Below are 25864 nucleotides of genomic sequence, written 5' to 3'. Positions count from 1 at the left end.
CATAACCCAAAGCTCATGACCATAGGTGAGGATGGGAACGTAGATATTGTACCCGTGATCTTGTCCTTTCGGTCATAACCTAAGATCATGACCATAGGTGAGGATGGGAACGTAGATCTTGTATCCGTGATCTTGTCCTTTCGGTCATAACCTAAGATCATGACCATAGGTGAGGATGGAACGTAGATCTTGTACCCGTGATCTTGTCCTTTCGGTCATAACCCAAAGCTCATGACCATAGGTGAGGATGGGAACGTAGATCTTGTACCCGTGATCTTGTCCTTTCGGTCATAACCTAAGATCATGACCATAGGTGAGGATGGAACATAGATCTTGTACCCATGATCTTGTCCTTTCGGTCATAACCTAAGATCATGACCATAGGTGAGGATGGAACATAGATCTTGTACCCGTGATCTTGTCCTTTCGGTCATAACCCAAAGCTCATGACCATAGGTGAGGATGGAACATAGATCTTGTACCCGTGATCTTGTCCTTTCGGTCATAACCTAAGATCATGAACATAGGTGAGGATGGAACATAGATCTTGTACCCGTGATCTTGTCCTTTCGGTCATAACCCAAAGCTCATGACCATAGGTGAGGATGGAACATAGATCTTGTACCCGTGACCTTGTCCTTTCGGTCATAACCTAAGATTATGACCATAGGTGAGGATGGAACGTAGATCTTGGACCCGTGATCTTGTCCTTTCGGTCATAACCTAAGATCATGACCATAGGTGAGGATGGGAACGTAGATCTTGTATCCGTGATCTTGTCCTTTCGGTCATAACCTAAGATTATGACCATAGGTGAGGATGGAACGTAGATCTTGTACCCGTGATATTGTCCCTTCGGTCATAACCCAAAGCTCATGACCATAGGTGAGGATGGGAACGTAGATCTTGTACCCGTGATCTTGTCCTTTCAGTCATAACCTAAGATCATGACCATAAGTGAGGATGGGAACGTAGATCTTGTATCCGTGATCTTGTCCTTTCGGTCATAACCTAAGATCATGACCATAGGTGAGGATGGGAACGTAGATCTTATATCCGTGATCTTGTCCTTTCGGTCATAACCTAAGATTATGACCATAGGTGAGGATGGAACGTAGAAATTTGTACCCGTGATCTTGTCCTTTCGGTCATAACCCAAAGCTCATGACCATAGGTGAGGATGGAACATAGATCTTGTACCCATGATCTTGTCCTTTCGGTCATAACCCAAAGCTCATGACCATAGGTGAGGATGGGGACGTAGATCTTGTACCCGTGATCTTGTCCTTTCGGTCATAACCTAAGATCATGACCATAGGTGAGGATGGGAACGCAGATCTTGTACCCGTGATCTTGTCCTTTCGGTCATAACCTAAGATTATGACCATAGGTGAGGATGGAACGTAGATCTTGTACCCGTGATCTTGTCCTTTCGGTCATAACCCAAAGCTCATGACCATAGGTGAGGATGGAACGTAGATCTTGTACCCATGATCTTGTCCTTTCGGTCATAACCTAAGATTATGACCATAGGTGAGGATGGAACGTAGATCTTGTACCCGTGATATTGTCCCTTCGGTCATAACCCAAAGCTCATGACCATAGGTGAGGATGGGAACGTAGATCTTGTACCCGTGATCTTGTCCTTTCGGTCATAACCTAAGATCATGACCATAGGTGAGGATGGGAACGTAGATCTTGTATCCGTGATCTTGTCCTTTCGGTCATAACCTAAGATTATGACCATAGGTGAGGATGGAACGTAGATCTTGTACCCGTGATCTTGTCCTTTCGGTCATAACCCAAAGCTCATGACCATAGGTGAGGATGGGAACGTAGATCTTGTACCCGTGATCTTGTCCTTTCGGTCATAACCTAAGATCATGACCATAGGTGAGGATGGGAACGTAGATCTTGTATCCGTGATCTTGTCCTTTCGGTCATAACCTAAGATTATGACCATAGGTGAGGATGGAACGTAGATCTTGTACCCGTGATCTTGTCCTTTCGGTCATAACCCAAAGCTCATGACCATAGGTGAGGATGGAACATAGATCTTGTACCCATGATCTTGTCCTTTCGGTCATAACCCAAAGCTCATGACCATAGGTGAGGATGGGAACGTAGATCTTGTACCCGTGATCTTGTCCTTTCGGTCATAACCTAAGATCATGACCATAGGTGAGGATGGGAACGTAGATCTTGTACCCGTGATCTTGTCCTTTCGGTCATAACCTAAGATTATGACCGTAGGTGAGGATGGAACGTAGATCTTGTACCCGTGATCTTGTCCTTTCGGTCATAACCCAAAGCTCATGACCATAGGTGAGGATGGAACGTAGATTTTGTACCCATGATCTTGTCCTTTCGGTCATAACCTAAGATTATGACCATAGGTGAGGATGGAACGTAGATCTTGTACCCGTGATCTTGTCCTTTCGGTCATAACCTAAGATCATGACCATAGGTGAGGATGGGAACGTAGATCTTGTACCCATGATCTTGTCCTTTCGGTCATAACCCAAAGCTCATGACCATAGGTGAGGATGGGAACGTAGATTTTGTACCCGTGATCTTGTCCTTTCGGTCATAATCCAAAGCTCATGACCATAGGTGAGGATGGGAACGTAGATCTTGTACCCGTGATCTTGTCCTTTCGGTCATAACCTAAGATCATGACCATAGGTGAGGATGGGAACGTAGATCTTGTATCCGTGATCTTGTCCTTTCGGTCATAACCTAAGATTATGACCATAGGTGAGGATGGAACGTAGATCTTGTACCCGTGATCTTGTCCTTTCGGTCATAACCCAAAGCTCATGACCATAGGTGAGGATGGAACATAGATCTTGTACCCATGATCTTGTCCTTTCGGTCATAACCCAAAGCTCATGACCATAGGTGAGGATGGGAACGTAGATCTTGTACCCATGATCTTGTCCTTTCGGTCATAACCTAAGATCATGACCATAGGGGAGGATGGGAACGTAGATCTTGTACCCATGATCTTGTCCTTTCGGTCATAACCCAAAGCTCATGACCATAGGTGAGGATGGGAACGTAGATCTTGTATCCGTGATCTTGTCCTTTCGGTCATAACCTAAGATCATGACCATAGGTGAGGATGGGAACGTAGATCTTGTACCCATGATCTTGTCCTTTCGGTCATAACCTAAGATCATGACCATAGGTGAGGATGGGAACGTAGATCTTGTACCCATGATCTTGTCCTTTCGGTCATAACCTAAGATCATGACCATAGGGGAGGATGGGAACGTAGATCTTGTACCCATGATCTTGTCCTTTCGGTCATAACCCAAAGCTCATGACCATAGGTGAGGATGGGAACGTAGATCTTGTATCCGTGATCTTGTCCTTTCGGTCATAACCTAAGATCATGACCATAGGTGAGGATGGGAACGTAGATCTTGTACCCATGATCTTGTCCTTTCGGTCATAACCTAAGATCATGACCATAGGTGAGGATGGGAACGTAGATCTTGTATCCGTGATCTTGTCCTTTCGGTCATAACCTAAGATTATGACCATAGGTGAGGATGGAACGTAGATCTTGTACCCGTGATCTTGTCCTTTCGGTCATAACCCAAAGCTCATGACCATAGGTGAGGATGGAACATAGATCTTGTACCCATGATCTTGTCCTTTCGGTCATAACCCAAAGCTCATGACCATAGGTGAGGATGGGAACGTAGATCTTGTACCCGTGATCTTGTCCTTTCGGTCATAACCCAAAGCTCATGACCATAGGTGAGGATGGAACATAGATCTTGTACCCATGATCTTGTCCTTTCGGTCATAACCCAAAGCTCATGACCATAGGTGAGGATGGAACATAGATCTTGTACCCATGATCTTGTCCTTTCGGTCATAACCCAAAGCTCATGACCATAGGTGAGGATGGGAACGTAGATCTTGTACCCATGATCTTGTCCTTTCGGTCATAACCTAAGATCATGACCATAGGTGAGGATGGAACATAGATCTTGTACCTGTGATCTTGTCCTTTCGGTCATAACCCAAAGCTCCTCATGACCATAGGTGAGGATGGAACGTAGATCGACCGGTAAATTGAGAGCTTTGCCTTCCGGCTCAGCTCCTTCTTCACCACAAGGCGACATTAAATTGATGACCAGAAGGGACAACCAAGTAGACGATCGATATCTTATGGATATTTCGGCTCTCCTTACTGGCCCTGGCAAGGTCGTGGCTGAGAACTCTCCCAGTGAGGACGCTCTGACGTACCTTCCATCGACAACACCCGGGACTGTTCGACTTTGTGGTAATGTGCGCTTATGTTTGCTGAGGTTTTTTTGTTCGCGGTACGAACTACTAAGCTGGTGTGCAATAAGTACAATACTTCAAGCGTAAACACTTTTTAGGGCGCAACAACAGACAAGACCTTAGTAGAAATGATAACATGTTGTTGCTCGACACGTTTAGCAGAAGCAGAAGCTCCTCCGTCGGCGTCTCCGAGCAGCAGGCGGAGCCCCCGGCCGCAGGTGGAGAAGCCTCGGCGACCCAGCGTGGAGAAGAAGCCGAGTCCCGACCCAAGTCACTCCTCCCCGAGTCCCCCGAGGAGGTCTGCTGATCAGTATGCATGACTAGAGTGGAATCCGGGATTTTTATCGGGTTGTCGTTTGTCAGGTCGCAGGCCCTCAGCAGCGGTGTAGCCGCGGGAAGGAGTGGAGAAGTTCTCTTCACCGCCAGGAAGGAAGCTGCTGGATCACAGGTGTGTCCAGGTGCCTTGACTGAATGTCACACCGATACTTTATTCACACCTTCAAAACTTCTTGGCTCCTCAGTAGGATTAGACCACTTCATTTTTCCTCCTTAAAAATGTATTCTGGTTTGGTACACCAAACACCTCCAGTCCCCCAGTACCTGGGGACCAAAGTACACTAAATACCTCCATACCCCCAGTACCTGGGGAGCAAAGTACACTAAATACCTCCAGACCCCCAGTACCTGGGGACAAAAGTACACTAAATACTTCCAGTCCCCCAGTACCTGGGGACAAAAGTACACTAAATACCTCCAGCCCCCCCCCCCCCCCCCCCAGTACCTGGGGACCAAAGTACACTAAATACCTCCAGACCCCCAGTACCTGGGGACAAAAGTACACTAAATACTTCCAGTCCCCCAGTACCTGGGGACCAAAGTACACTAAATACCTCCAGACCCCCAGTACCTGGGGACAAAAGTACACTAAATACTTCCAGTCCCCCAGTACCAGGGGACAAAGTACACCAAATACCTCCAGACCCCCAGTACCTGGGGACCAAAGTACACTAAATACCTCCAGTCCCCCAGTACATGGGGACCAAGGTACACTAAATACCTCCAGACCCCCATGACCTGGAGACCAAAGTACCTTGGACCAAAGTACACTAAATACCTCCAGACCCCCAGTACCTGGGGACCAAAGTACACTAAATACCTCCAGACCCCCATGACCTGGAGACCAAAGTACCTTGGACCAAAGTACACTAAATACCTCCAGTCCCCCAGTACCTGGGGACAAAATAACACTAAATACCTCCAGTCCCCCAGTACCTGGGGACAAAAGTACACTAAATACTTCCAGACCCCCAGTACCTGGGGACCAAAGTACACTAAATACCTCCAGTCTCCCAGTACCTGGGGACCAAAGTACACCAAACACATCTTTTAACAATCCATGATCTCTCTCAGTCGTCTTCAGACGAGCTTCCATCGGCATCTCCAATCATTCCGGTTTTCCATACACCCGGCCAGCTCCGCATCTTTCATGATCCCCAACATATATTGTCCGTCACATGACATAAACCATCTCCAGGTGTACGTGAAGTACCACACAGACATGATTCATGTCCGTGTGTTCCCCTGCAGAAGGACGTGGGAGACAAAGAGACGTCTGTTGTTCCTCAAGCTAAACCCCCGAGACAAGCGCCAGAAGTCAAACCTAAACCTGTGGACGCTCCTGCGGACCATGAAGCTGACCGGAGGTTTATGAAAGAACTGCAGGTACAGTACAGAACGGTACGATACGGTAGAGTATCAAAGCATAAACGCTTCTTTACCAGTTAACGTACCCACTTTGCAGAAACTATGGGTTTTAGGGTACAACCTCCCGAGTAGAAAGGCTCTGACCAGGGTCAGGTCCATGTAGACGTGCACTGTTTATATCCTTAAAACTGGTGAAGCTGATGATAGAGGAATATAAACAATAATATTTGATTCATTATTTAATCTCAATTCATCTTAGGTTACTCCAGAAACGCCCAGCAGTACTTTGCCAAGTGAGAAAGGTATGTTCGAAGTCCAACCAAAGACACTTCCAGAAGCAAAGGTGGCTGGTCAGAATCCCTCGCTGACAATGAACACCAAGTCAAAGTCCCATGTAGAACCTCCTGGTGGTCGCCCTGACAACCATTCGATGACTGTCGCATCAGGGGGAGTCTATAAATCTGGGCAAGGGTCTCACCAGAACGAAGAAAACAAAATAGTCGAACACGAATCGAAGTCCAACGTTATGCGAACTCTGAAGAGTGAGGGACCTCCAAGTGCAGTCTCCAGAACTGATCAAGTCCAAAACATTGAGGAACGTTTGAGCCAAGATAAAGAGGGCGTGTCTCGGGTGGCCAGAACGGGCGATCGGGCAACCGTCCGTTCAATCCCAGAAAACAGGATTTTAACAACAGACACAGAAATAGCTGCTGAGCTTGAGAAGTGTGCTCTCAGTTTAGCAGACTTGCAAAGACCACAAACTTCAGGCGTTTGTGTCCAAGAATCGTCGCCAGACCGTAAGCAGGACCCAAATGCAGACATGGACAGAAATGGCAAGCAGCCAACCCAAAAGCTCGATTTGCAGCACTCTGAAGAAGAAGGGAGTTTGAGTCCTGATATTTTAGACGATGGGGGATCACCTCCCCCACCTCCTCCAGCCAGTAAGATTGCCCTTCGCTTGGCAAAGAAAAAAATCAGAGCACGGTCCAAAGAACAAGATCTGGACCGAGGGAATGTCTCTGGCACCCAAACAACAGCAGCTTTAGGAAAAGCGGTGCAGCCCATTGGTCGGGTTTATGATAACCAAGGTTTTGAGGACAATGATGGCTATGACAAGCAGCCCTTTATTGACCTTCAGTTAGACTTTAAGCGCCTGTCTACGATCTTTGAATCAGAGGAGGATCTGGATCGGATTGTTTCTCCAGTGAGTCCTGTGGCAGAGGAGGATGTTGAGCAAGTCTCCTTAGCAAACATAAGCTCAGGATCCAAAGACATTTCACTGCCAAACCGACCTCAAACAGATAACTCTGTGGATGGAAACCAAGACAGGAGTAAACCAGTTTCACTCCCTAAGGCAGTGACTAAATTTAAATTCAAGTTTCCCAAAAGCAAACTGGCTGCTATTGGCGTGACCATTCGATCAGGGAAAACCGGAAAGAAGACTCCTGAAGTGGCTGTACCAAAACAAGAGGAAGTAACGACATCAGACCGAAAGCCTGAGTCCAAGAAACTGAGCAAAAAATCTGGCAGGTTTAGGATTCCTGGGTCCAAAAAAAACCTCAGCCATGACAAGCTCAATGGAACTAGTCCAGATTCTTCTTTTACCAGCGAACACATCTTTAAGCCCAAGTCCCACAGCCAAGCAGAAGAGCTGAGTAAGACAACCTCAAACTCCTTTGACAGTTTAGATGAGTCCATTAAACGTCTGGAAATCAGCAAAGACAGTTTCAGAAGGTCTTCCTCTTCTGTGGCTCCTTTTCCTGCTGCGTTGCCCGCCTCTTCCTCCAGTGACAGGGCTCCTCCTTCAGGCAAGGTCAGGCGACAGAGGGAAGGAAGCCCATCAAAGAGGCCGGCCTCTGAGATCCCCACCAGCCCAAATTCACCCAAGAGCAAGCGGGTCAAACCGCAACCTCCAAACTAACCAGTGAAATCCTCTACCGAGAAACAGGTTTGACCTAGCCGGTTAGTTTCATTGGTGATGGAAACTTTGGTCTGTATGACTGACGTGTTCTGGGGTTTCTGGTGAGGGTTTCTCTACGCTGGCAGAAAAAAGCTTATTTTACAAATCCATACTAGAAAAAGACCAGCGCAGGTCAATGTCCCGTCTGTAACATCCAGGATTGGTCGTTAATAGGAAGATCAGCATCCTGATAGCAAACACCCTTTCCAAAAACCCTTTGGTGTTTTGATTTGCAACCTTACTGGCTTGAAGTCACTTCACACGTGGACTAATGCAGCTTTCTGGTCACATGTTCGTACTGCCTCTCTTCTGCATTTTGTTCAAGAGGCGGACTACAACCTGGACCGGTCTCTGGCCATTCACAGGGTGACTTTGATAGGTCTTCGACTGGCGATCAAGCTCTTTAGCGTCAACGACCACCATTAAGTACCCTTTCGAAGTATTTCAACCTTTTGGTGGTCATGTAAGACCTAAACTCGGCAGAGGTCTCTCAAATGAGGTGCCTGTAGTTTCATTTCAGTATAAGACCGTGGGTCCAGGGTGTGGCTACCTCTTGCCCAAACCACTTTCAGCTTTTTCTGCATCTTCCAGACCATGTTTTGTCTTGTGGCCTTCCTGGGTTTCATTATCAGCAATGACCAATGTTTACCTCCTCGTTTGCTGACCTGACTCTGTACGCTCTTCTCTCTTCCTTCTGGAAGTCATCCTACCAGACCTCCAGCTCTTCGGCCCAGCGATCCCACATCACCACGTCTTGTCGTTCAATTCCCTCTTCAGCCTCACCTGAGAAGGCGCCCAAGCCTGCCCAGAAGAAACCCAGTCAGGTAAATATCAGGAACTCAAACAGAACAGAAAAGTGCAGCCATGTCCCAACTGAGAACTTTACCGGCCTCGTTTTCTAGTGGTTTCGAAAGGTTTGTCAAACATGTTGCATGATGCTATCTTGTTTTTAAAGATGTTGTACTCGGGTTGTTGCTATTTGGTTTTCTCTTGTCGTCCTTTTCCTCTTCCCTTCTTTCTATCCACTCCGTGCTCTTGCTACCACACCCGAGTGTCCTTTGACCCTGCATGTTCATTGGCGAGAGCCATTGTCCGTGGACTTGCAGTGAGTTGTGGATACTTTACTGTGTTTATCTTTTCGACCCCCAGTTGTCGAACCAATGCGGGCGCCTACCGTTGAATCTTTGGAACCGTTTGTCAAACAGTCGGTACCGCATGCTTGTGTAGACCCTCCAGGAATTAGCGCCAATTGACCCAAACCCAGAGACCGCAATGTCAACTATAGCACCAAAACTCTCTTATCAACTGGAGAGTTAACAGGAACTCTCTAGTTCCTTTTAACTCTAGGTTGACATACAGTCCTTGTACTTGAAGTACTAGTACGTGAAGTACTAGTACACAAAGTACTAGTACATGAAGTACTAGGCTGACATGCAGTATTCCTGTTTACAGGCCGACTGCAGACGTGGTCGAGCAGCTGAGGATTTGAACCAATCAGGCGCGGCGTTGCGTGCGTCTAAGATTCCCGCCCTGTGTCGTAGTTTGGGGGCGGAGCTTCCTTCTTCCGACTCCGTAGCCACGCCTCACTGCTCGGAAGCCGCTTCCTCTTCCTCCTCCTCCTCTTCGCCATTCACCGCTTCGTCTTCCAAGTCCTCGGGCAGAAAACACCTTCTCGTCTCTTCCCCTTCCTTTGCCCCGCCTTCTTCCTGTGCCCCGCCTTCTTCCTGGCCGCCATCTTCCTCCTGGCACAAGTCTCTCATCCCGTCCCTGAATTTGACTCGTCTGCTCCCCTCGTCTAGTCGAGTCCCGCCGACTCCCGACCGTGAACCTCACCGGAGCAAGCGTCAGCGCCGCCCTGGCTCCGCCTCTGGCTCCGCCTCTCAGCTCACCTGTTACTCGTCTTCATCCTCACCGTGCTCCTCGTCTTCGTCCTCGCCACGCTCCCCCTCCCCTTCCTCTTGTCTCCTGCACGCCGTGATGGCGAGTCATGGGGGGAGGAGTCTCCCGGCGTCTTTGTCCAACGGCGCTACTCCAACTCGCAGCAGGAAATACGTCAAAGGTAGCGACGCACAGCGCTGCTAGCCACCAAGCACGCTAACACAACAAACCAGACATGCTAAGCTATGAGTCATGATAACACAGAAGGGCCATTCCACCAAATGCTAACAGTTAGCACGCGTCAGGTATCAAAAGATATGACCTTGGAAGCATATACCTGCAAAATAAGATTTTTTTTTTTTTTTAAAGCTAGCATGCTAACAGTTAGTAGGCGTCAGGTATCAAAAGATATGACCTGAGGCTTACACCTGTAAAATGAGATTTAAAAAAAAATTATTGCTAGCATGCTAACGTTAGCATGCTAAAATGTTAATAGTTAGCAGGCGTCAGGTATCAAAAGATATGACCTCTGAGGCTTACACCTACAAAATAAGAATTTTTAAAAAAAAAAGCTAACATTAGCATGCTAAAATGCTAACAGTTAGCAGGCGTCAGGTATCAAAAGATATGACCTCTGAGGCTTACACCTGCAAAATAAGAATAAAAAAAAAAAGAAGCTAACATTAGCATGCTAAAATGCTTACAGTTAGCAGGTGTCAGGTATGAAAAAATTATGACCTCTGAGGCTCACACCTGCAAAATTAGATTTAAAAAAAAAGAAGCTAAAATTAGCATGCTAAAATGCTAACAGTTAGCAGGCGTCAGGTATCAAAAGATATGACCTCTGAGGCTTACACCTGCAAAATAAGAATTTAAAAAAAAAAAAAGCTAACATTAGCATGCTAAAATGCTAACAGTTAGCAGGTGTCAGGTATCAAAAGATATGACCTTTGAGGCTTACACCTGCAAAATAAGAATTTTTTTTAAAAAAAGCTAACATTAGCATGCTAAAATGCTTACAGTTAGCAGGTGTCAGGTATCAAAAAATTATGACCTCTGAGGCTCACACCTGCAAAATTAGATTTAAAAAAAAAAATGCTAACATTAGCATGCTAAAATGCTAACAGGCGTCAGGTATCAAAAGATATGACCTCTGAGGCTTACACCTGCAAAATAAGAATTTTTTTAAAAAAAAGCTAACATTAGCATGCTAAAATGCTTACAGTTAGCAGGTGTCAGGTATCAAAAAATTATGACCTCTGAGGCTTACACCTGCAAAATAAGAATAAAAATTTAAAAAAGCTAACATTAGCATGCTAAAATGCTAACAGTTAGCAGGCATCAGGTATCAAAAAATTATGACCTCTGAGGCTTACACCTGCAAAATAAGAATTAAAAAAAAAAAAGCTAACATTAGCGTGCTAAAATGCTTACAGTTAGCAGGCGTCAGGTATCAAAAAATTATGGCCTCTGAGGCTTACACCTGCAAAATTAGATTAAATAAAAATATTGCTAGCATGCTAAAATGTTAACAGTTAGCAGGCGTCAGGTATCAAAAGTTAGCATGCATCAAGTAGCAAAATACAAGACTGTAAGGTGTATACCTCAAACATTAGCTAATACGAAAGTTAAGATGCTAATGTTAGCATGCCAACCAAAAGTTATGACCTCTGAGGCTTATAAAATGATCTAGGAAAAAGAAGCTAGTTTGCTAACGTTAGCATGCTAATATGCTAAAGTATGTATGAAGTATGAAAATAAGACTCTGCAAAATGTGCTAATAAGCTAGCAATGGACTGGCCCTAAATATTATCACAATTAAGTATATATTTCAAATATGAGGTACTTTATTGATGTAAATAAAACCACATGCAAATATTGCAATATCATTTTTCATCAAAACATAAATATTAATTATTTTAATGATTGCATAAAATGTTTTTATTTTCCCTGAGTTCATTTTTTATGCTGGCATGAAATGTTGTTTTGTCAATAATCAATACTTTCATGTATTTATGAATAATTCATGTAATGTTTTGTCAATAATCAATACTTTCATGTATTTAGTAATAATTCATGAAATGTTGTTTTGTCAATAATCAATACTTTCATGTATTTATGAATAATTCATGAAATGATTGTTTGTGAATAATGTATATTATTATTATTATGTGTTTACATTTTTGTATTAGAGATATTTTATGTTTTTACTTCTTTCTGCTCCTTTTTATTCATCATTGACTTTATTCTTATTTTTTTATCTTTCTTGGATTTGTCATCAACTTTAGCGAGATAAAGATCGTCATAATTGTTTTAACTACGGTCCTTTCCTACAAAAATATCTTCATTTGCAACAAATTTTCATAAACTATTATTTATTTTTCATATGTGTGTGTGTGTGTATATATATATATATATATATATATATATATACACACACACATATATATATATACGTATATATATATATATATATATACATATGTATATATACATATACATACACATATATATATATACGTATATATATATATATATATATACATATGTATATATACATATACATACAGTATGTGTATACATACGTGTATACATATGTGTGTATACATACTGTATGTATACATATATATATGCATACTATATGTATATATACATATACATACAGTATGTATATAGATATGTATATATACATATGTATATACATACTGTATGTATATGTATATGTACATATTCATATATTATGTATATATACATATGCATATACATACTGTATATATATGTATATACATACTGTATGTATATATACATATGTATTTGTATATATACATATGTGCATATACATACAAATGTGTATATACATACAAATGTGTATATACATACATATGTATAATACATATGTGTATATATACATTTATTATCTATATACACGTATTTACAGGTGTATCTATGCATATGTATGTATACATATGTATATATACATATGCATATGTATGTATACATATGTATATATACACATATGTATATATATATACATATGTATATATACATGTATATCCATACATATGTGTATGGATACATATGTATGTATACAGTGTGCATATATACATATGTATATAAACATACATATTTACATAAGTGTATCTATACGTATGTATATATACGTATGTATAGATACACTTATGTATATATATGTATATACATATATAGTGTGCATATATATATATATATGCAGTATATATGTGTGTGTATATATATATATATATATGTGTGTATATATATATATATATATATATATATATATATATATATATATATATATATATATATATATATGTGTATATATATATATGTATATATATATTTATATATATATATTTATATATATATTTATATATATATATTTATATATATATACAAACATTGCGTAGCAGTGGAACAAATGGCATCTTTTTTTGTTAAATTTTATTTTAATTTTATTATAATTTTTCCACAAAGTCACAAAACTGTCGTAGCACGGCAGGAAGTTGTTAAGTTTTCAAATTTCGCAAACTTTTTTGTCGTGTTCTTAAAGTTTCGTAACAAAATGAAACAAATGTAACAACGTAATATTCGAAAAGCGAAAATCCGTTTTGGAAAATGTAAAGTTTTAAAAACTAGCGTGAAACTCCAGCTTATTTTGTTACGACGATGTAACGATCGGAGCCAAAGCTAAGATGAAAAGGGACGTTTTTAATTTGAATAACGAGCTATGCAAATTAATTTCACTTATTTCTATTTTTGAAGTGTACTTTTATACTAGTCGATTTTTAACAAGATACTTTCAATAAGAAGTCAAATGTATATTATAATCGTAAAAACTTCCTTCCCGTCAGGAACAAACTAAATATTACTAACAAAATAATTTACGTGTATTTAAAGTATCCGATATTGAAAATAATTTCTGAAAAGTAGAGGACTTCAGTTATTAGCGTAACATGTCATCTTATTGAACCACGGAAACTTAACAATGGTAAAATACGATCTTATTTAAGTACGGAAACATAACAATCGTAAAATGCGATCTTATTTAAGTACGGAAACATAACAATCGTAAAATGCGATCTTATTTAAGTACGGAAACATAACAATCTTAAAATGCAATCTTATTTAAGTACAGAAACGTAACTATCGTAAAATACGATCTTATTTAAGTACGGAAACATAATCGTAAAATGCGATCTTATTTAAGTACGGAAACATAACAATGGTAAAATGCGATCTAATTTAAGTACGGAAACATAACAATCGTAAAATGCGATCTTATTTAAGTACGGAAACATAAACGTAAAATACAATCTTATTTAAGTACGGAAACATAACAATGGTAAATTGTGATCTTATTTAAGTACGGAAACATAACAATCGTAAAATGCGACCTTATTTAAGTACGGAAACATAACAATGGTAAAATGCGATCTTATTTAAGTACGGAAACATAATCGTAAAATACAATCTTATTTAAGTACGGAAACATAACAATCGTAAAATGCGATCTTATTTAAGTACGGAAACATAATCGTAAAATACAATCTTATTTAAGTACGGAAACATAACAATGGTAAATTGTGATCTTATTTAAGTACGGAAACATAATCGTAAAATACAATCTTATTTAAGTACGGAAACATAACAATCGTAAAATGCAATCTTATTTAAGTACGGAAATATAACAATCGTAAAATGCGATCTTATTTAAGTCCGGAAACACAACAATCGTAAAATGCGATCTTATTTAAGTACGGAAACATAACAATGGTAAAATGCGATCTTATTTAAGTACGGAAACATAACAATCGTAAAATGCGATCTTATTTAAGTACGGAAACATAACAATCGTAAAATGCGATCTTATTTAAGTACGGAAACATAACAATCGTAAAATGCGATCTTATTTAAGTACGGAAACATAATGGTAAAATGCGATCTTATTTAAGTACGGAAACATAACAATAGTAAAATGTGATCTTATTTAAGTACAGAAACATAACAATCGTAAAATGCGATCTTATTTAAGTACGGAAACATAATCGTAAAATGCGATCTTATTTAAGTACGGAAACATAACAATCGTAAAATGCGATCTTATTTAAGTACGGAAACATAACAATCGTAAAATGCGATCTTATTTAAGTACGGAAACATAACAATGGTAAAATGCGATCTTATTTAAGTACGGAAACATAATCGTAAAATACAATCTTATTTAAGTACGGAAACATAACAATCGTAAAATGCGATCTTATTTAAGTACGGAAACATAATCGTAAAATACAATCTTATTTAAGTACGGAAACATAACAATGGTAAATTGTGATCTTATTTAAGTACGGAAACATAACAATCGTAAAATGCAATCTTATTTAAGTACGGAAATATAACAATCGTAAAATGCGATCTTATTTAAGTCCGGAAACACAACAATCGTAAAATGCGATCTTATTTAAGTACGGAAACATAATAATGGTAAAATGCGATCTTATTTAAGTACGGAAACATAACAATCGTAAAATGCGATCTTATTTAAGTACGGAAACATAACAATCGTAAAATGCGATCTTATTTAAGTACGGAAACATAACAATGGTAAAATGCGATCTTATTTAAGTACGGAAACATAACAATCGTAAAATGCGATCTTATTTAAGTACGGAAACATAACAATCGTAAAATGTGATCCTATTTAAGTACGGAAACATAACAATCGTAAAATGCGATCTTATTTAAGTACGGAAACATAACAATCGTAAAATGCGATCTCATTTAAGTACGGAAACATAACAATCGTAAAATGCGATCTTATTTAAGTACGGAAACATAACAATGGTAAAATGCGATCTTATTTAGGTACGGAAACATAACAATCGTAAAATGCGATCTTATTTAAGTACGGAAACATAACAATCGTAAAATGCGATCTTATTTAAGTACGGAAACATAACAATGGTAAAATGCGATCTTATTTAAGTACGGAAACATAACAATAGTAAAATGTGATCTTATTTAAGTACAGAAACATAATCGTAAAATGCGATCTTATTTAAGTACGGAAACATAATCGTAAAATGCGATCTTATTTAAGTACGGAAACATAACAATCGTAAAATGCGATCTTATTTAAGTACGGAAACATAATCGTAAAATACAATCTTATTTAAGTACGGAAACATAACAATCGTAAAATGCGATCTTATTTAAGTATGGAAATGTAACAAACGGAGTCAAAGCTAAGTTGAAAAAGTCTGCTTTAAATTTGAACAATGAACAATGTTTTTTTACGTGTACTTTTCTAGTATTCTAAACTTCTCAAGTACTGCAAATATTTACGTCTTTTTATTTTTAAATCTCTCCAAGCCGTCAAAGAAACGTGTTTTATTTTGAAATCTCTCCCAGTCGTCAAAGAAACGTCTTTTATTTTGAAATCTTGCATATTTTGTGTTTTTGCCATGATAACACAAACTGTTTTATTTGACAAAAATGGCATAAAATAAGGGAAAAAAATACGTAACTTTAATAAAAAAAATGTTTTATATATATATACGTATAATTGACTGGTAGATCTGAAGTTGATCTACAGATTTAGGAGTTAAAAGTTTTAAAAAAAAATGTTTGGCTTATTTTCAACTCTTTTGAGTCCCCCGAGAGTTTTAGTGTGATTTTTTTTTAAACTGTCATTGCTCCAAAAAATGTATTAAAATCTTTGTACTTATGAATTATTGACATATTTAGGGCTCCAATTTCTTCACATCAAATATTACACTTTGACATATTTTTTGGGGGGGGGGGAAATATTTCACATTTTGTGTTTTTGCCAGAAAAAAAACTAACTATTTATTTGACAAAAAAGGGCATAAAATAAGAGGAAGAAAAAAATAATTGTAAATGTTTAATTGACAGATAGATCTGAAGTAGGAGTTTAAAGTAAAAAAAAAAACATTTTCGGCTTATTTTCAACATTTATATGAGTGGGGACCCAAAAGGGTCCCCAAGGGTTTTAGTGTGATATTTTTTTTAACTGTCATAGCGTAAAAAAAAAAAAAAAAGTGTATTAAAATTAAATAAATAAAAAGTGTATTAAAATTAATGTTATAATATATATATATAATTATGTATATATATATAATATTATATATATATATATAATATTATATATATATATATATATATATATATATATATATATATATATATATATATATATATATATATATATATATATATAATATTATATATATATATATAATATAATTAATGAATGATTGACATATTTACGTCACATCAAATATTACACATTTATTTTATTGCCACAAAAACAAAGTTTTGATAAAAAAAACATTAAAAATAATTTATAATTGACAGAATTTGATCTGGAGATTCAAATATTAAATCAAAAATAATCTGTGACTTTTATGTGTGAAACTTTTGGGTCCAAACTTCCGCTCTAAAAGTTCAATAAAATATTTGTTGTTTTGCTTTTTTAAATGAAAATAAAATACTTTGATTTCTCAGTAAACAAACAAAAACTTAGGACGCCCCTGATTTAGTTTCTTCACGTGCCGCAAAGCATGCTGGGAGCGGCGAAAAAATCATCAAACTGTTCGAAATAAAAAAGATTTAACGGTTGAAATTAAAACTGGTTTATTTTTTTCACTGTAAAAAACAAAAAAGAGCATCGATTGTACTTTAAAAAGTACTTTCATGTCGGAGAAGTATTTTAGGTTTGTGTACTTCCGGGATGTGTACTTCCGGGTTGTCAACTTCCCTTCTTTTAAAGCGGAAGTTTCACAATAAAAGCGTGTTTTTTGACAAACGTCGGAGCACAGGAGGAAAGTACACGTATAACTCCTGGGAGTATGTAAATATGTCTTGTCGTGCAAGTATTTCAAGTACGTACAAAAGTAATAATATGTGAAGGGCTTAAAGGGCCACGACAATTCCGTTCAGTGCCAGCAGAGGGCGCTGCCGGCACAAGAAATGCACTGACGTCATCGTCCAATATTGGGAGTACTTTGATGTGTGTACTACTGCCAAGACAATAAAATATTTGTTATTGATGACTTGTGTGGATTTATTTGAGATATTTTTGTGTTGCCGCTCATTGAAATGATAATTTTCATAATTATTGATTGATGATGAAATCAAAGAGCAACCCAAAAATGTACAAGAATTCAGTTCCGCCTTTTTTGTCTGCAGGTTAATTAGAATTAAAATGCCTAATTTGCATATTCATGAGTTCATGCTAGTTGAAAAGCGGCAGCTGATTATATTTGTGTTAATATTCATTGTATTGTAAATTAATGTCTTTATAATGAGGTTATATTTAAACAAATGTGTATTATTTAAACATTTTATATTATTTGTATATTTGTTTACAAGATATATTTAAAATGAAATATATTTTTTAAAATGTTGAACATATATACATACATATATATATGATACAAACGAATATTTATTAGGTACTTAAACATTTGAATATTTATGACATTTAATTATACTATGAAAAACATTTATTTTAATTTATAATTATTTTACATTAACGGTAGATCTTTTTTAAAGTATATAATATATATATGTATATATTAATAATAATTATATTGTGAAAAGTATTTAAATAAACATTCTAATATTTAATTCTAATATGAATACAAATACTTGAATAAATATTGCAGTATATATTTAATTGTATTTCTATGATCAGGACACTTAAGTGCATATTGAAGTACAATTATACTGCAAATATTACTACTGTATGTACTCTACATATATACATACATATATATATAAGTATATAGATGTATACATTTATATATATATAGAGAGATGTATATATTTACATATATATATACACTTTTTAAGCAAACTCAAATTTGGGTCCAAATATACTTCCTGTTGAGATGATGTCATTGGTGGAGCAGGAAGTGAAATAAGAGAATAACGACAACAACATCAAATAATAGAGTCCACTAGAAGCAAGTCCGACAACATTCCATTACGGAACACGAAGGGTTGAGATGACTAAGATATTTGTATCCACCGAGAAGACTTGTGATGAACATAAACAATCATTTTGTGGCGAGTTCTTACTCAGCAAAAAGTTGCCTCGTATGGAACACTTCCTCATCAGTCCTGCGGCTCCACCTTTGCTGAGGTCGCCGCTAATAACACCACTGTAGGTCTGGGTTGAGCGGCACGGGAACCTCAGTCCTGCTTCCATCAACTTGCATAATAACACCACTGTAGGTCTGGGCTGAGCGGCACGGGAACCTTCGTCCTAACTTGCATTTTAAGGTGACTTCACAGATTTGATTGTATTCAACTCACCTGTGATCGTCCCCAATGAACACCTTTGACAAAGCAGGAGTGAAATGTAGCTTTTATACATAAATGGTCTCGTATGTTCATTGTTTTTTTTTTTATTACTTGAAGAAATACATCTCAAATATGTTTTTTTTAAGAACACATTGATAATTATCTCAGCCAATAATCACATGTATCATATACTCTATATATAAATATACATGTATGTATATTTGAGTCAAGATAGCACATATATATATATATATATATATATATATATATATATATATATATATATATATATATATATATATACACACACACTACAAATTCCTTTAACAATCTTTTTTTTAAACGTGCAATAACTCTTTTTGAGTATGTAAGTATGTATATTTGAGTCAAGATAGCACATATATATGTATGTATGTATATTTGAGTCAAGATAGCACATACATATATATATATATAAGTATGTAAGTAAGTATATTTGAGTGCAGTTGAGAGGATGACAGGAAGTCTTTGTGGTAATGAGAAAGTCTGGCATAATAATTGTCTGCATGGTTAATAGAAAATGAAAAAAAAGGTAATTAGTAATGCGCTGGGCTAATTAGCTGGTATGTAAATGGGTGGTCTTGAGGACTCCCAGTGCCCGCCTCCGTGTAATTAGTGTGTAATTGTTGGGCCTGGTGTGGAGGAGCGGCAGTAATTAGGAATATGAAGCATTGTGCTATTAATTACACGCTACTGTACGCATACTGTACACTTCCTGTACACAAGGAACGCACTTCTTAATCAAAGACCACAATCAGGATTTGCATTTATAATTGCTGTTAATTAGGGTGGCACATTAGTGTGTGTGTGTGCGTACGTGTGTGTGTGTGTGTGAGACACGTGATATCCTTTAATTAGAGATTTACACGCACATTCCACTCAATGTCTCTTCTGATTCGCTAAAGAAAGTTAAAAAGATGTCAAACATGCATAATTAGCTAAATTGCCCGCCAAAAAAGTTAGCATGCTAACGCTAACGTGTAAACATAACAGTTAGCATACTCGCACGATAGCGACGAGTAGCAAAATCCAAGAATTGTAGCTTTAAACATGTATAATTAGCTAAATTGTCCCCCAAAAAAGTTAGCATGCTAACGCTAACATGTAAACATAACAGTTAGCATACTCGCACGATAGCGACGAGTAGCAAAATCCAAGAATTGTAGCTTTAAACATGTATAATTAGCTAAATTGCCCGCCAAAAAAGTTAGCATGCTAACGCTAACATGTAAACATAACAGTTAGCATACTCGCACGATAGCGACGAGTAGCAAAATCCAAGAATTGTAGCTTTAAACATGTATAACTAGCTAAGTTGTAACATGAATACATAAGTACATAGTACATGTGAGTACATGAATACATAGTACACGTGAGTACATGAATACATGTGAGTACATGAATACATAGTACACGTGAGTACATGAATACATGTGAGTACATGAATACATAGTACACGTGAGTACATGAATACATGTGAGTACATGAATACATAGTAGAGGTGAGTAGATGAATGAAGAAGTACATAGTACATGAATACATGTGAGTAGATGAATGAAGTACATGACCTTGTGTACTTGCAGTAGGCCTGAGGCAGCAATTAAGAGTGAAGTGAGTGAGTGAGTGAGTGCTCGTTAAGAAGAACTAATTCAATCAGAAGAATCCTCGTTAGTGAAAACTAATTCAATCAAAGCAGCAATTATGGATCTCATTTGCAAGGAATATTCATTACAGTAAAACATGCAAGGTCAGGGATTTTTTTTCAATTAAATGTTCGCTTTGTCCCAAGAAATTCATAAAATAATGATCAAAACTCTACTATGCAAAGCCACAGACATTTATCAACAACACCCAGAAACGCCGCCGGCTTCGCTGGGCCCGAGCTCATCTAAGATGGACTGATGCAAAGTGGGAAAGTGTTCTGACGAGTCCACATTTCTAATTGTTTTTGGAAACTGTGGACCAAAGAGGAAAAGCATCCGGAATGTTCTAGGGTGAAAGTGTAAGAGGCAGCATGTGTGATGGTATGGGGGTGTATTAGTGGTCAAGACATGGGTAACTTACACATCTGTGAAGGCACCATTAATGCTGAAAAGTACATACAGCTTTTGGACATCCAAGCAACGTTATCATGGACGCCCCTGCTTATTTCAGCAAGACGATGCCAGGCCACGTGTTACATTCTAAGTTCATGATTATTTGCCAAAAATAACAACGTTTCTCAGTGTGAACATGAAAGATCGTGTCTCTGCAGTCATGATTGTGTTAGCATTTCAACATTTTTACTTCACTAACATTTACTACGGAAAAAAAGCACTTTATACAAAAAAAAAAAAAAAAAAATTTCACCAAAAAAAGCTCTAACAGTACATTTTTACCCCCAAAACACACAAATGATAATTTTAACAAAAAATAAAAACAATTCTACCAAAAAGCACCAAAATAAAATTGGACCAAAAAAGCACAAACAAAATTTTAACAAAAAGCACAAAGGAACATTTTTTTTCCCCACACAAAAAATCAGAAACTGACCTTACAACAAAAATATTTTTTTACCAAAAAAGCTCAAACATAAATGTTTTACCCCCCCAAAAAAACGAAGCTAATTTTTTTTAACCAAAAAAACTACAAACACAATTTTAACAAAAAAACTAATTTTTTTTAACCAGAAAAAACAAAACTTGTTTTTCATACAAAAAAGCACAAGTTCATTTTTTTACCACATAAAAAGCCCAATAAAAAGAAGAAACTGACTTTTTTTTTTTTTTTACAACAAAACAAGCACAAACATTTGCACAACACAAAAAAGCAGAAACTGACTTTACAACAAAAAAAACATTTTTTCACCAAAAAAACATTACATTTTTACCCAAAAAAACCCCACACATTTTACCAATAACACAAATGATTATTTTAACAAAAAACACCAACATTTTACTAAATTTTCTTTTTTTACCAAAAAGCACAAAAATAAAAAATTGGACCAAAAAAAGCACAAATTAAAAATAAAAAAAATACATACAAAAAAGCACAAGTTCATTTTTGTACCACACAAAAATTCAGAAACTGACATTTTTACAATAAAACAAGCACAAACATTTTCACCACACAAAAAAGAAGAAACTGACTACAACAAAAAAAACATTTTTTTCACCAAAAAAACCTCCAACATTACATTTTTACTCCAAAAACACACAAATGATAATTTTAACTAAAAATTTAAAAAATTCTACCAAAAAGCACCAAAAAGAAATTGGACCAAAAAAGCAGAAACAAAATTTTAACAAAAAGCACAAAGGAACATTTTTTTTCACACACAAAAAATCAGAAACTGACCTTACAACAAAAACAACATTGTTTACCAAAAAAGCTCAAACATAAATGTTTTACCCCCCCCAAAAAACAAAGTAAAATTTTTTTAACCAAAAAAACTACAAACACAATTTTAACAAAAAACTAATTTTTTTTAACCAGAAAAAACCCCACCTTTTTTTTCATACAAAAAAGCACAAGTTCATTTTTTTACCACATAAATATTCAGAAACTGACATTTTTACAAAACAAGCACAAACATTTTCACAACACAAAAAAACAGAAACTGACTTTACAACAAAAAAAACATTTTTTCACCAAAAAAGCTTTAACATTTTACCAATAACACAAATGATAATTTTAACAAAAAACACCAACATTTTACAAAATTTTCTTTTTTTACCAAAAAGCACAAAAATAAAAAATTGGACCAAAAATTAAATTACAAAAAAAAAAATACATACAAAAAAGCACAAGTTCATTTTTTTACCACACAAAAAAGAAGAAACTGACATTTTTACAACAAAACAAGCAGAAACTGACTTTATAACAAAAGAAAAAACTTATTTACCACAAAAAAAGCCCAAATGAACATTTTCAAAAAAATGTTAACAAAAATTACAAACCTTTTTTTCTACCATAAAAGCGCAAACATTTTTTGACCAAAAAAACCACAAAAATGTTTCAACAAAAAACACAAACTAATTTTTTTTTTTACCTAAAAACACAAAAAACTTTTTTTTCATACCAAAAAGCACAAAGGAACATTTTCCAACCATAAAAAAGAAGAAACGGACATTTTTTCTTTACAACAAAACAAGCACCAACATTTGCACAACACAAAAAAGCAGAAACTGATTTGACAACAAAAAAAAAACTTTTTTACCAAAAAAGCTCAAACATAAAATGTTTACCCCAAAAAACCCACACATTTTTACCAAAAACACAAATGACAATTTTAACAAAAAACACCAACATTTTACTAAATTTTCTTTTTTTACCAAAAAGCACAAAAAAAAAAAATTGGACCAAAAAAAGCACAAACTAAATTAAAAAAAAAAAAAAACATACAAAAAAGCACAAGTTAATTTTTTTACCACACAAAAAAGCAGAAACTGACATTTTTACAACAAAACAAGCACAAACATTTTCACCACACAAAAAGCAGAAACTGACTTTATAACAACAAAAAAATGTTTTAACCAAAAAAGCTCTAACATTACATTTTAACCCCAAAAACAGACTAATGATAATTTTAACAAAAATAATTAACAAATTCTCCCAAAAAGCACCAAAAAAAATGGACAAAAAAAGCACAAACAAAATTTTAACAAAAAGCACAAAGGAACATTTTTACCACACAAAAAATCAGCAACTTACCTTACAACAAAAAAAAAACATTTTTTACCAAAAAAGCTCAAACATAAATGTTTTACCCCCCAAAAAGACAAAGCAACATTTTTTAACCAAAAACCACAAACAACATTTTAACAAAAAATATTTTTTTTAGCAGAAAAACAAACCTTTTTTTATACAAAAAAGCACAAGTTCATTTTTTTCTCACACAAAAAAGAAGAAACTGACATTTTTACAACAAAACAAGCACAAACATTTTCGCCACACAAAAAAAGCAGAAACTGACTTTACAACAAAAACATTTTTTTCACCAAAAACGCTGAAACACTTAACCAAAAAAAATTGGTTTTCTACCAAAACCACAAAAAAATGGACCAAAAAAGCACAAACAAAATTTTAACAAAAAACACAAAAAATATATTTTTTAACCAGAAAAACAAACCTTTTTTTCATACAAAAAAGCACAAGTTCATTTTTTTTATCACACAATAAAGAAGAAACTGACATTTTTATAACAAAACAAGCACAAACATTTTCACCACACAAAAAAGCAGAAACTGACCTTACAACAAAAACAAACATTTTTACCAAAAAAGCTCAAACATAAATGTTTTACCCCCCCAAAAAAACAAAGCAACATTTTTTTAACCAAAAAAACTACAAACACAATTTTAACAAAAAAAACCTCTTTTTTTTACCAGAAAAACAAACCTTTTTTTTCATACAAAAAAGCACAAGTTCATTTTTTTAATCACACAAAATAAACTGTTTACCCCCCAAAAAATGACACATTTCGCCAAAAACACAAATGATAATTTTAACAAAAAACACCAACATTTTACCAATTTTTTTTTTTTTACCAAAAAGCACAAAAAAATGTTTTTACCAAAAAAGCACAATCTAAATTTTAACAAAAAATACATACAAAAAAGCACAAGTTAATTTTTTTTACCACACAAAAAAGAAGAAACTGACATTTTTACAACAAAACAAGCACAAGTTAATTTTTTCACCACACAAAAAAGCAGAAACTGACTTTACAACAAAAGAAAAAACTTTTTTACCACAAAAAAAGCACAAATGATCATTTAAAAAAAAAAAAAGTAACAAAAACGGCAAACCTTTTTTTCTACCATAAAAGCGCAAACATTTTTTGACCAAAAAAAACACAAAAATGTTTCAACAAAAAACAAACTAATAAAAAATGTTTTACCTAAAAACACACAAAAAAAATGTTCTATACCAAAAAGCACAAAGGAACATTTTCCCCCCATAAAAAAGAAGAAACTGACATTTTTTATTTTTTTTTACAACAAAACAAGCACCAACATTTGCACAACACAAAAAAGAAGAAACTGATTCGACTTAAAAAAATAAAACTTTTTTACCAAAAAAGCTCAAACATAAAATGTTTACCCCAAAAACCCACAAATGATAATTTTAACAAAAAACACCAACATCTTACCAAAAAATAAAAACATTTCTACTAAAAAGCACAAAAAAAATTGGACCAAAAAAGCACAAACAAAATTTTAATAAAAAGCACAAAGGAACATGTTTTTCCCACACAAAAAATCAGCAATTTACATTACAACAAAAAAAACATTTTTTACCAAAAAAGCTCAAACATAAATGTTTTACCCCCCAAAAAAACAAAGCAACATTTTTTTAACCAAAAGAACCACAAACAAAATTTTAACAAATAACACAAATTATTTTTTTTAATCAGAAAAACAAACCTTTTTTTTCATACAAAAAGCATAAGTTCATTTTTTTACCACACAAAAAAGAAGAAACTGACATTTTACAACAAAACAAGCACAAACATTTTCACCACACATAAAACCAGAAAATGACTTTACAACAAAGAAAAAAAATTTTTTTACCACAAAAAAAGCACAAACGAACATTTTAACAAAATTACAAACCTTCTTTCCTATCATAAAAGCGCAAACATTTTTTTGA

General features: G+C 36.0%; 1 protein-coding gene across 10 annotated transcripts in view; it reads left to right on the top strand.

Annotated features, from left to right (window-relative positions):
- LOC133664784 (sickle tail protein homolog) overlaps nucleotides 1-11027 on the top strand; it is a 118109-nt gene extending 107082 nt beyond the window's left edge. For 6 of the 10 annotated variants that reach the window (XR_009828626.1, XR_009828625.1, XR_009828627.1 and 3 more), the window contains 6 exons: nucleotides 4462-4600; nucleotides 4666-4750; nucleotides 5890-6024; nucleotides 6266-7954; nucleotides 8668-8790; nucleotides 9766-9785. Coding sequence is in view for 3 of the 10 variants with exons in the window: in XM_062069686.1 (XP_061925670.1) it covers nucleotides 4462-4600; nucleotides 4666-4750; nucleotides 5890-6024; nucleotides 6266-7927 (2021 nt within the window). In the remaining 7 variants the exon portion in view is untranslated. Of the gene's footprint in view, nucleotides 1-4461; nucleotides 4601-4665; nucleotides 4751-5889; nucleotides 6025-6265; nucleotides 8580-8667; nucleotides 8791-9418 lie in introns of those variants that run through there. The other 4 variants (XR_009828629.1, XM_062069688.1, XM_062069689.1 and 1 more) reach the window with 4 other exon arrangements.
- The last annotated feature ends 14837 nt before the right edge of the window (nucleotides 11028-25864 follow it).

The sequence above is a fragment of the Entelurus aequoreus genome, linkage group LG14, assembly GCF_033978785.1.
Source record: "Entelurus aequoreus isolate RoL-2023_Sb linkage group LG14, RoL_Eaeq_v1.1, whole genome shotgun sequence".
Classification (NCBI taxonomy): Eukaryota; Metazoa; Chordata; class Actinopteri; order Syngnathiformes; family Syngnathidae; genus Entelurus; species Entelurus aequoreus.
The sequence above is the reverse complement of the archived record's forward strand: the minus strand, read 5'-3'. Positions and strand labels throughout refer to the sequence as shown.